General features: G+C 48.0%; 1 protein-coding gene across 5 annotated transcripts in view; it reads right to left on the bottom strand.

Annotated features, from left to right (window-relative positions):
* Positions 1–12,567, bottom strand: part of MACROH2A1 (macroH2A.1 histone) — an 81,174-nt gene that overhangs the window by 11,829 nt on the left and 56,778 nt on the right. For 3 of the 5 annotated variants that reach the window (XM_081231425.1, XM_081231427.1, XM_081231426.1), the window contains exons 6-7: positions 7,627–7,726; positions 859–948 (exon numbers count right to left, since the gene is read on the bottom strand). In XM_081231425.1, the coding sequence (XP_081087551.1) occupies positions 859–948; positions 7,627–7,726 (190 nt within the window). Of the gene's footprint in view, positions 1–858; positions 949–5,762; positions 5,854–7,626; positions 7,727–12,567 lie in introns of all 5 variants that reach the window. The other 2 variants (XM_081231428.1, XM_081231429.1) reach the window with 1 other exon arrangement.

The raw sequence follows: 12,567 nt of genomic DNA on the forward strand, positions 1-12,567 counted from the left end.
AACAGAACTGGCAGAGCAGAGGTCAAAGGCAATGCCACCCTCTTATCCCCGCCAGGACCCGTGACTAGCCCAGGATGGGAGCTGGTGCATAGTCACTGGGGAAAGAGAGGTAAGGCCTGGGGTACCCTCAGAGAAGGTTGTGTGGCTGTCACATAGTAACTGTTGATGCCCATATTAAGATTCATTTTAAAAACAAACAGGATTGGAAAGACAGAATTGGGAACCATCTAGTAAGAAGAGAAAACTGGAGCCCAAAGGGGAGGGAGCAGCCAGCCTCACCCACTGTTCAGACTCCCAGGTGCTCGGGAAACCCTGTGTCCACCTAAAATCCCCAAATCCAGGCTGGCGTCAGTAAGAAGTGCCCTGCCTCTAGTTCTTGGCAGTAAATTCTCCTCACATCACATTTCAAGTCATCTTCTTACCCCTCTTATCAGGAAAGGTGTAATTGGCAAATGAGAGATGTATATTTACATTTCTCTCATGAAAAACACAGATGGCTGAATGAAAATGATTCATTTGCATCTCTCATCAGCAATTTGGCAGATGGCTCAGTATCCCTATCTATACCTCTCAGCTCTTAGATTTGCCGAACTTGGCTTCTGTTACTGCTTAAAATTTGAGGGCTAGACATCAAACACTTAGAAGCTATTTTAAGTAATGAAGAAAAAACTTGGAAAGGCGATTTCCACAACCCTTAAGTTCCCCTGACAATTTGTATGTGATAAAAGTCTAACAGGCTTTCTTCTGCCTCCGTCTCGGAGATAGCCATGCACCTCTGAATTCTAAGTTGTCCTGTAAACGGTTCCCCTAAGGCAGCATGCACCACGCCCAGATCAGCACAGTGCCTCCCCACCTCACCTCCAGCTACTTCCAAGGGCCCGTTCTTTTTCCGGAGTTCCAGAACAGCTTCCACAAACTCCTTGCCACCCTTCTTCTCCAGCGTGTTTCCTAGACAAGGACAGGGCGAGGTCAGATTGCCATCCTTGCGTCTCAGGGCACACACAGACACTTAGCATGTCAGGTGATTACATACTAAAAATGATCTGACTGGCTAAATTTCCAGACAGCTGCAAGACAGGAACAAAGCCCTGGCTGAGTCAGAAAAGTGAAGTTTCGAAGAGATTCACCATAGGCCAGTTACCACTCTGCGCGGCTGGTCACCGAGCTATCTTTGCTGCCTCTTATATGGGGGTGACTCGGGGTGATCCTGGACACGCCAGAGATGCGAGGGAAATGGGAGACGCCTGTTCTCTGCAAGCACTCCTGTCCTGCATGCTTTCCATCAGCGTGAGAAACCAGATGGTGCCGGCTTCCAAGGCTGATGCCTCCCCCTGGATTTTTTTCTCTGTCTCTGGGGAGAAGCCCCAAATAAGGAGGTTTTAGAAGCAGCATACCATGCTTCCATCAGCAGCTAGCTCTCCTCTTGGCGGCAGGCCCAGAAGAAAGCATTCAGACTTGGCCACCTTTGGGCCAGCATTATTACCATGCTTAGTTCCTATTTTGCAGCTTTGGTGTCATATGTGAATACAAAAAAAAAAAAAAAGGCCTCAGACAGTATTTCTTTAATCACACAAATGATTCAGAATCTTTTTAGGTAAAGGAGAGCAACATCAGAAACAGAGCTTAAAGATGAACTTGTATGCTTAAAGAAGGATGACTAACTGTTCAGGGTCAGATTAAAAAAAAAAATCAAATGGAGACAGGGAACAATTCTTTTTGAATTAGGGTACTTGGTAAGTAATCAATTCTTGTTATGAAAGCCAAGTTCCCAAATAAGATTACCAACACCTATAAGGTCTGTGGGTTAAATGTCTCTCGTGGGACAGCAAGCAGCAGTCAAAATCATCCTTTTAAGTTTGGCCAGAATGGGGTCTTAGTCTTCCATAAGCTCTGCTTCCTCAGTTGTGCACATTTTAAAGTACATTCCTCACAAGAGGATAAAATACTCCCCTTAAGATTCACCATTTGTCTTGGAAAATTCAAGGTGCCCTTGGCACATTCTGGTATGGGTCAGTGAGGGTGCACTGGGATGCACCAGCCCAGATTCTCTTTGGATTCACCCTGGAATGACCAGGACTGATTATCTTAGAGAAACCTGCCTCATTTGCATGTTGTTCTGGTGGGGTGAACTAACCCCAGGAAGTGCCCAGAAGGAAAAGCAGACAGCCTGGGCACTGTCACAGATAAGACAGCACAGGGCTAATGGCAGGCACTGCCTATAAGCCACCCCACTCTAGGAAGTCTGGGGGCCTGAATGAACGTGAGCAGCAGGCCATCACCCACAAGGAGCTCTCGGCTAAGAGAAGGCCTGACTTTCAGACAGAGATTAACCTGGGATCCCTAAGGTGGGATCCAGCGTCCCTCCTCATAAGCCCAGACTGCCCACAAGCCTTCACCTGTCTTGGAAAGCAGTGAAGTAGGCTTTAAATGGCAGAGGTGTCCAGAGGGAAAACACATCTGCTTCAGAGGTTTTTACCGGCAGTGGTGGCAGCCTCTGCATGTTTCTGACAAAGTTCAGCATCAGAGACAGTGGCCAAATGGGCTTAAGGGAGCAGGCTTGGGCCTCGTGGCTCAACTCCACCCACCAGAAAGTGGAGAGTTTGAGGGTACAACCTAGGTGAATGAGGCCCAATTACAGGTTCACCTGAAATATCCATGCAACCGAGAAAAATGTATCCGAAGTCTGAATCCGCTGGATCCCAAATGCTGCTGCCCAGCTGTACCTGGTCTGGCCTTCCCTCCTCACCCATCCTCCAGCTTGAAGGATGGATACAAACATGCTCCAGGCAGGACTATTTCAGGTCCACATTCTCTATCCTATCTACTCTTTAGGAGAAATGGGAAATTTGGAAGGTAAAGTAAAATCAGTGTTGTATTAATACTACCAACCCCTTTCTGAAATAGAAAAATATTAAGAAAATGGGCTGATTTATAATTAAAGGTGTTTTATCTTAGGAAGAGTGTTTACTTTAAAATTTTTACTTATAATTAAATCTTGCTTTAATTAGAAGTGAAATTTGCACGTTAAATTACACTTAATGCATTTCCCAAACTTAAAAATTGAACCCTAGATTGCAGGCAATCAACCCGGTCAGGACTTGACTCCTACACACACATATGTATGCACATGTTCATGTAGACACACGTGTACTTTTTAACAAGAAACAGGCCCATTTCAACTGTATTGTCAACACTCTGAATGTAAAACTCTTGCTTTTTAGGCTTAACCTCAGGGTTAATCATAAGGCAATTGGCTTATTTGCCCCCAAGCATAAACATGTGTTACTCCCATGAGAACAAGAGCATTATTTCATGCTTAGAAAGCAGGCATAAGTATCAGTGTTCAAACCAGCCCAAGCGAAAATTTAGGCTTGGACAAACGTCAGGCTCAGCCTGTGGTCTATTTCACTGTTAGAAAGAACTTTCGATGGCTTTAGTTAATCACTGGGGCTAAGCATTCCTGCACTCGCATTCCTTCTTCCAGCAGTCTCGGGACTCAGGAATTCACACCGAGTATGAGAAGTGGAGTGAGTACATCCTCGCTTCCTCTTTTCCCCTCTCACACATCAAAGTGGGAACTGGAACCAATTGAGACCACGTGTGAATCTGGTTGATCATCGTTTTGGTATTGCAAGAGATCTGGGTGCAGTACTAGTTTGGAATGGTTCGCTGAGAAAAAGCACTGAGGTGGGCTTTGGAAGACCTGGGTTCTGGTCCTGGCACCGTCTTTCCTCCTTGGCCAGTCAGGTTGTCTGGACCTGCCGTGACAGCATCCATGAGTGATGTACGACGTAACCTTGGCCGAGCTCTCGGACCCGAGTTACTTACATGTCACCAAGGCTACTCATGCCTAACCTGTGCGTATGAGTGGGTTAAGGGCAAGCATGTCAGAGAGAAAAGCACTAGCACTGTCATTAGGCCAAGGAGACCGGTTCCATTCATGGTTTAGGAAGGACTGGGCTCTTCTGGGGGCGGGGGGTTGGGGGGGGACAGTTGGCTCTGCATGTTACCCCGTCTGGCGCCCGCCAGCCTCAAAGCCTCCAGCTCCACCTCCTGGTGTGGCTAATTCTGAGGAAACACTTTCACAGCCGCAGCAGACTGGCCCCTTTCTTCCTCTCCCTGAGCCTGGGCGAGATTCTTCTGCCCAGCAAGTTTCACAATTTTCATTTCACCCAGAGTTCTGGATGGCAGGGTGAACCTAGGCCTTAGTCACTCCTGGCTGAAAGATAAGCCCTCAGCTGTTCGTTTATTTGGTTTCCTCCAAATAAGCACTTCCCTCCCATCAAGTTTTCACTTGGCTAAGAAAGGAAGTATCTTTCTCTTAAGCTGCCTGACTTAGGAGCTCTTAAACTCCTCCAAAATCTTGGGAAAGGGGAGTTTATTTTAATTGCCTACAGCCTGATTTCATTTGGGCCTGGCAGGCTTGGCGAATCCTGACTTTCCATCCAGTTTGTCTTTCTATCCTTGTCCAAAATCCAAAATGCCTAGGAGAGCAATTAGCCCAAATCAAAGTGTCTGGGGCAGACTGTGAACAGCAGGCTTTGTGAGTGACACTGAACAGAGCTGGACAGCTACAGATTGCTAAGCTGTTGCACTGCCAGTGTCTGGGACACTCACGTGAATCCCAACAGTGTCATCCTTCAAGATGACTTCACTTTTGCCCTTAACTAGAAATGCATCCATTCTCTTTGGAAGTTGGTGTTTGAATCTATACTCAGAATGCTGCTCTCAGGACCAGCACACCTACTGTAAAAGTCATATACGCACCTGAGAGCAAGACCTTTACAATGAGCACCTATCATGAACCAGGCATGAAGCAGGGTGCTTTGGTTACATGACCTAACATAATTCTCTTCACCACCATTATTTTACAGATAGGGAAAACCAAGGCACTGAGGAGTTACGTGACTTGCGCAGGTCCCATAGCCAGTAAATGGTAAGGTTAGGATTCAGGATCCTTCTACCTAGCTCCAAACCTGTACTTTTCTGCCATCACACCTGGATGCCTCCTCATTATAAAAGTCCCTCAACACATTCTTAAAGCAGGGCACTCTCTATGTTCGTGCAGCGGGTCTGCAGTCATAGTACTTGGCACGCCACATGCTCTCTCCGCCTCACCCCACCCTCAGCTACTCAGTGCCAGAAGCCAACTGACCATGTGTGTCAGCTGCCGAGGAGAGGAAGGGGCTTTCTGGGTCTAGGAGAGTGTTTCTCAAGACTGATCTAGGAATAGCACATCAGAATGAGGTGGCTTTCGTACACATAAGGCCTGAGAACCCCCGAGTGTGGGAGAGTGTTCTAAAATTCCCCCCACGTGCATCTAAGGCTTGAAGGCCATCTCAGGAATGAGCGTGCTTCTGACACAGACCCACGCATAGGCATTCCTGTGTGTCTGGTCCACGGGGGGCACAGACGTGGTCCTGGATGCCACTCAGCCGATCTGTCTGCATCCCGCTTGCAGCTCAAATCACGTGTGAACCCAGTCTCCCACAAAGCTGTGCCTCAGGAAGCAGTGAAGAAACGTTGCTGAACCAGTTTCCAAACCAGAAGTGTGCCCATTTGTGAGCTGCAGGATGCAACCTGGCTGACAGTTCGCTGTAGTTCTCGCATTCACAACCCGGGGACAGGAGACCTGGGGAAGGTCAGGACAGCTGGAAGTGTGAAATGAATGCAGCCCTGCATAGCTGTCAAAGGATCAAGCTGTCTGCGGCGGCTGACTGACCATGCACACACACACTCGGCAGCACCCAGCTAGGCATTACCTACTTCACCACCGGTGTAGAAGTCAGTGTTTGTCGGGTGAACGACAGCATCACTGTCGATCGAGGCAATGTCAGCCTGTACAACTTGCAACTATAACAGGTAAACAAATGTATATCAACTGTGTTGGACCGAGACCCACGCACAGGCACATTTACTAAGGCCCCAACGGCAGGGCTGGCCTACCTGGTCGACTCCAACATATGAGCCAAAAGGGCAATCAGTCCACGAAGTGTGCGCACATGTGGATGGGGGTGAGGCGAGGAGGAGGAGGAATATCAAATGTGACATGTTTAAATTAAACATTTGAATGACAAGTCCAAAAAAAGAGAAACAGACACATGAGATCATTTCCAAAGGTTAAAAGAAATAACAAAACAATGAATGCCCCACTTGACTTCGCAAAAGCCTGTAAGACTGGCACCCCACTGAGAAGGCTACTAAAACATGGCATCTGTTTTTTAAAAAACGTGGACTATCAGGCGAACCAAAACAACAAGTTTCTCCATTTTATCGGCAGTAGTCATCTTTTAGGGTTTGATTTTTATTCCTGTGATGTTCATCATTTTGTCTGCCTTCGAGGGACATCTCTTGAAAACTGAGAAAACAGTATAGGTGTGCACAGAGGAATGCCTTTATTTTTCCCCCTCGATGTGTAAAAATATTTTTCCAGCCTACCTCTTATTCTGATCAATCTCATTTTTATGTATTTTACATATAAAATATACTATGGATAGATAGGATCCTAGTTTTTTCTAGCTTGTGGGGTTTTTTTTTGTTTTTGTTTTTTTAAAGAAAGTATCTGTTTAAGGCAGTTAGAAAACAAGTTCAAGCAGGGCATTTTTGAGTCCCAGTTCTCATGTCTTCAGCCCACTACTGTACCCAGTTTGTGTGGGTCGGGCCTGGGCTGTGGCATGAGCATCTCTCCCGGTAAGGAAATCTGCCATCTTACAAAGGTGGCCGAAGATGGGAACTAAAGATACACAAAACATACCTAAGTCAGCATCAGGCACAAGGCTGCCTTGGTGGGCACCTGCTAGGCTGTCGCCCCTGCAAGGCTCACACCTAAGGAAACAGGAGCCTTCATTGTGCCCTAAGCTGACAGTTCTTCCCTGTAAAGGTGAAGCCACAGAGTGGGACACCTGAGGGGTACCCTTCAGCTTGCCCTGAACCGTCCACCCTCCTGTGCAGGGAGATGCCATGGCTCTGGGGCAGTTTTCCTCTGGAAGAACTCACTCAGAAAGAGATATTGCCCTTCTTTTTAAAATCATACACAAGCCAAGTAATTCATGAAGGTGGCGGCACTCAGTCATATACTGTTTTCAGTTGTAGAAGAAGTCGAAGTGAGAGTAGGTGGTGAATTTGGGGGAAATCAATTTGCTGGTGGATTAAAGACAACTTAATAGTATACTGATACAGCTTAATTGTCTCCCTTCTCAAGTGTTTTCACGCTTTGTTTGTCATTTCTAATTAAGGCTTAAATGGAGAAACTATCATTTTGTAGTTACCTGAGATGTTTCAGTTCTTAAAAAAAAAACAAAAACAAAACAAAAAAACCCCACAGTTTTAAAAAATCCCCCCCGGGTAACCAGCAGTCAGTGTGATCATTATGGAAGAGAATTTAGATGGCAATATATTTATAATCAAGGGGAAAGCAGCCAATCGGGCTTAATAAAACATAATCAGATCATTCCCATTTGGAATGGCTTGAAGTAAGTAGACATTCAATGTCTACCCTCAAACATTAATCTAGGTTTTGGGAATTTGGTTTGACCATCTTAAGTCTGAGAGGATGAAAAGCCTAAATTCTGGGTTCCATAACTTTTCAACTGACAGCTGATGGTGCCAAACCCCATCCCCAATTACCTAGGTCATCTTTAAGGTCAATGTCAGCATTGGTAGGATTGATTATGGCCTCCACCTCAAAGCCGGCTAAATTACTGATTTCACTGTGAATAAGGTTCAGCTGAAAAGAAAAGCATGAGGTGGGAAATAACAGGACAGCTGGGAAGTCACAGAGACGTGAGCCTTGGGATACAGATGAAGGGCGGTGGACACTCCAGGTGCACTGGGCACAAAGGGGAAGAGGGAGTCACTGGCTAAACTGAATCCAAGTCAAATGAAAGACTCAAATGCCACTCGGGATGCTAAAAAGAAGCAAGCTAGGCTGAGGGTCCAGAACGTGTTTGCCTGGTGATGCCTGGGACCAAAGGGAGGCATAAGCCGTATCAGGCTGGTGGATCCACTTCCCTTGAAAAGAACTTGTGATCTGGGGGCCCAAGTTCAGCAGCTATCAGGACCCAGAGTCAAGTACTCATTGCTGGGGTAGGGTGGGGTGGTATATGTGACCGTCCCCTTTTTTGAGCACTGGGATGGTGTGGAAGTCCTAGCTGGTTTGGGCAAACCCCTCGTAGCTCTACCATTCTCTTCCAAGTGGTCATGGGTCTTTGAGGCTGTCCCCATCACCGTGACTACTAGCTGGCTGGTTCCTGTGCCCTGCTCAGGGGTGGTGAGAAGCAAGAATGGCCTGTCACTTGGTAACATCTAATTTTATGTGCCTGTTAGTCATGTAATACTGAAGTTCTGGCCAAACCCAGGAAGAGACACAGCAGTTCTCCAGCAAGACAGTGTGTCTTTTAAACTGTTCACGTTGTTGGTGAGGCTACTCTGAGGCCCAAGGGGTAGAGCATTGTCTTTGAGTGAGTTTTATGAGTAACCTACCAACCTGAGTCTTTGTAAAGAACCGCTGAATGTCCTCCCTCCCCACTGTTACTCTGGTGCCATGGCAACCCTCAGTTTGAGAGGAATCCTAAGTTCTAGACTGGCTGTCAGAGGGCAGGGGGAATTAGCTGGCCCAGGATCCCCTTCCTGTTCTTAGGTCCAAGCGCCTGCAGCTCAGCACTCACACTCCCTCAGGGAAGATGGCTATTCTTCAGTGACAGACATTCCTACCAGATGCAGCAGAGAGCAATGCCCAGAGGAGTGGATGACCAAGACCAACTGCAATCCCGGCTTGGGGAGCTGACCGCACCCTCAGGGCCCAGCAGAGCAGGCACTTAGTCCAGGCGCTCACTCCCAGGAGAGGGCCGTGTGCAGACACTCGGCTGGGACGCTCTTGGCAACTGAGCTCCAAGTCCCTGAATTTCTGGGGCCAAACATTTTGTTGAAAACAAAACCAAACAAAAAACCTGATGTGCTATAAGCAGTAGAAATATAAACCCACATTTCTGATTCCCAGACGCAATCAGCAGATTCTCAAAAAAGGGACCTGCTTAGACTGAAAGTTGTGGAAATGAATTTGGTCTTATGGCCGGGGGAAGGACTCTGGCTAGGCCCTGCCACAGTGTGGCACGCCTCATTTTTAGTTAGGGCTCGAAGAGAGAAGAGGTACAAGCTCTCTCCACTTGGACTTTCTGGGGTGTGGTTCCCAGCACTGCAGGGTAATTAGGGGCCAGCCACTGGCATTCCTGAAGCTGAAGGAAGCCCACTGGGGTGCCCTCACACAGTGAAGCTCTCAGAGCACAGGTCCTGGTGCCAGGACAGAGGCACAGAAGAGACAGCATCAGGGAGAGGGTGCTAATGGTGTCGGCTCAGGGGGAAGGGGTGTGGAGGGGCAAACTGGGCGGGGGGTCAGGGTCTCAGAGTAAGGCAAGTGAAGGTTTAGGGTTCAGGACAAGGGTGAAGGGTTTGATTATGGTATCATGTAAGTACTGCGTATGACTTCAAGCAAATGCTGTTTATAAAAACTCAGATGAAGCCAGTACTCCCTGCTCCCCACCAAAAATAAAAACCCACACTGTGTGAAGCAGCAGGAGATTGTTGGGGGAGGAAGGGAAAGGAGAAAAAGGGGAAAAGAACACTTCACTTGGTGTTATGGAGGAATACACTTTAAAGACATCTAGGAGATTCCTTTTCTGTTTGTTTAAAAACCATACACGTTTAAATCTTTAAACTTCGTAATAGTTCTTTCTAATTGTATAGACACTTCTGGATTTGTATTCAGAAATGTCTCACCGGAAAATCAGCTACTGCCATGGGCTCTGATTCAACTAGCCGGGGAGACCTTGGTAGACTGTCTCTGCCTCTGCCTGGGGAGCACGCCCCCCGCTCTTCAGGGCTTTCTGGGGGAAAGTGCGGGGTTTTGTGGCCTTGCTGAAGCGAGGGAGCGGTTGCTAACAGAATTCCCAGCTGACTCAGGGCTCATCACCTTCCCTCTGAGCAGAAGCAGCCCCGCTCTTGGAAGCACTGAATCCTGCACATCAGGGAGCCACTGCCACCAGCATGGAGAAGCCCCAGCTAACCAAGTGCAGTTTCACTCTCACCCACATCATGCTCTGCTGGGTACCAGGCTCAACAGAAGTCCTCAGGGTGAGGGGTTGAGCCACAAAACAGTATTGCTATTAAAAATGTACAATTATAGAGGACTATAAAGCATGTGCTTGGGGGAGGGGGACGGTCTGTGTTTGGGAGAGGAATGGGGAGGGGAGAGGACAAATTGCTTCAGGCCCTTTGCAAAGACAGATGGGCAATCATCTTGGCTTGGGCAGGCTGGCCCAGGGGGCAGAAGCCAACAGTGATCTGATCATCTGGTCATGAAACAAGAACAGAAGCTCCCCTGGACAGGAGAAGGATGAGCAGAGGCCACGTATACACATGCCTGAAAAGGATCTCACTGTGCAGAGGACACACGCCAATAGGCCTGGCAGGCCCAGGATAGATGCCCAGTCCTAGGAGGTCCCAGGCCCCCCTAAGCCCACCCAGGGTCAAATCCACCTGGGCCTCTTAGCCAAAGGGGCCCACAGCTGTCTGAAGCACATGGCAGAGCAGGGGTATTTGTGGGCTGGGAAATCAGATTTCTGGGAAACTGTGAAAATTCCCAAGTTTAGTCTGATTTTCTGGGAGGGAGGAGGGTCATTAATGATTTCAGAATGTGAATAAGGTGACTACTTCCTTGTCTTAACATTGGGAAAGATGGAAAACTAAGTTTTAAACCACAGAATGGTGAATTTAAAGTATCTGTGAAGATTGCTGGCCACTGGAGAGAGTGCCAGTTATAGAGCAGAAAGGGGGTCCCACTTGGCTGCAGGGTTGGGGGAAGGGGACTGAGCTAAATGTCCTTCAAGATCTCTTCCACCACGGGGACCTGATGATGCTCACGTCAGTGGGCTCTGCTGGAGCCAGCCTCTGATGTCTACAGTACGCAGTCTCCCCTCGAGGGGTTATGCCCAGTTAACCCTTGTTGCCTACTCCTGATGTGAACTCGTTAGGCTACAAGCTCCTTGAAGGCAGAGTGCAGGCTGCCTCCTGCCCAAGGGCCATCCAATGCCTAAGACAGTGCTTGGGTTTCTGTAGGCCCACAAACAGCTGGAACTGAATGTCAAACATCCAGACACAACTTTAAGATGAAGTGAACAAACCGCTTCCCTGAAAGCAGGGCCAATGGAAAGGCCAGAGCTCAGGAACCGGGCCCTTGGCCTGGCTGGGACCTGAGGTGGCTCAAAGCTAACCTGGCTATCCTGGAAGGGAGGACGGCACCCACCACTGAGAGCAGGTCGGGAGGCAGCCTGCCCATGATAAAGGAAGGAGCCGGTGGCTTGGGGCTACTGGATAGACATCTGGCTGCCTTGACATGACCTCCTTGGCTACAGGAAATAGTACAATCTTTTTTTTTTTTTTTTACATATGTGATCAGAAATTCAATTTTAGGAAATAAATGTGATTTTTAAAGATTATCTGAGTGACTTGTTAAGTCTAGCCTGTCACTGTCCAGACTAGCCTGTTCATATCTCTCATTCCCTCACAATGGACAAGGAAGACTTCTTTCCCTGTGCCCACCACATAAAATGCAACGCTTTTCCTGTCCCCAGGGTCCACTTTAACTAAGGAGAATGGAGAGGTGAGGTCTTCCACAGAACTGTTTCCACTTCCTCATGGATCACCATGTGTTCCCTGTGGCCTGATCCAGGGTCCATTCCTGCCCTGGCCTCTGGGGTGGAGAGACTCCTTCCTCTGTACTATGCTGCCAGCCTGCATGCATTCCCCAGCCTGAATTCCCCCAGAGGCCTCAGGCTTGGAGGTGGCATCTGGTGGGTTTCAGGCTAGAATGTGCCACACAAAGACAAGGACCCTGTGGGCACTGCTGGAGGCCCAGAAGCATGGCTTCATCAGCGTCAGCCATAGGGTGGAAGAGGGTGGTGGGCCTTTCCTCCTCATTCCTGCTTCAAGAGCTCCCTCTCTTTTTACTGTTCCCCAGCCCCTAGGACTAGGGTGTCTGGATCTGAGGAAGAAAACCCACGGTACCTACCCCTGCCTCTAGTGGCCCACAGGGCTGTGGCTGCGATCCTGATAGTTGGGGAGGCACACACGCATGCCCTCCTGACACTGCTTTCCCAACTGCTTCTAATAATACTGACTCTTCCAAGGAAGCCTACATCACTTACTACAACTGACACAGATTTATAGAAATACACATTGGAAGTACTTTTTTTGGACATTAAGCTTTTTAAATCTCTGAGAAGAAGCTGAGAATCTCCACTGAACCACAAAGCAAACACATTTAGTCGATTCAGTTTCACAGCACTGTTTCCCTTTTGAAAACAATTCAACAATGTGTGTGAATACTGGGTAAAATCAGAGAGCAATGAGGGCGGTTACTCCTGAGATGTCAGTATGTGAAATACATTATTATCAACAACAATTAGATCCCAGGCTCCTAAGCCCTGGGCCAGCTTCTCCTGCAAGTAGCTTAGCAACTGTGCCTTTCAGGGCTGTAGCGAGCACAGTATCACCTTTCTGACCTCAGCTTGC

Source organism: Mesoplodon bidens (assembly GCF_964165515.1).
Source record: "Mesoplodon bidens genome assembly, chromosome: 4".
Taxonomy (NCBI): Eukaryota; Metazoa; Chordata; class Mammalia; order Artiodactyla; family Ziphiidae; genus Mesoplodon; species Mesoplodon bidens.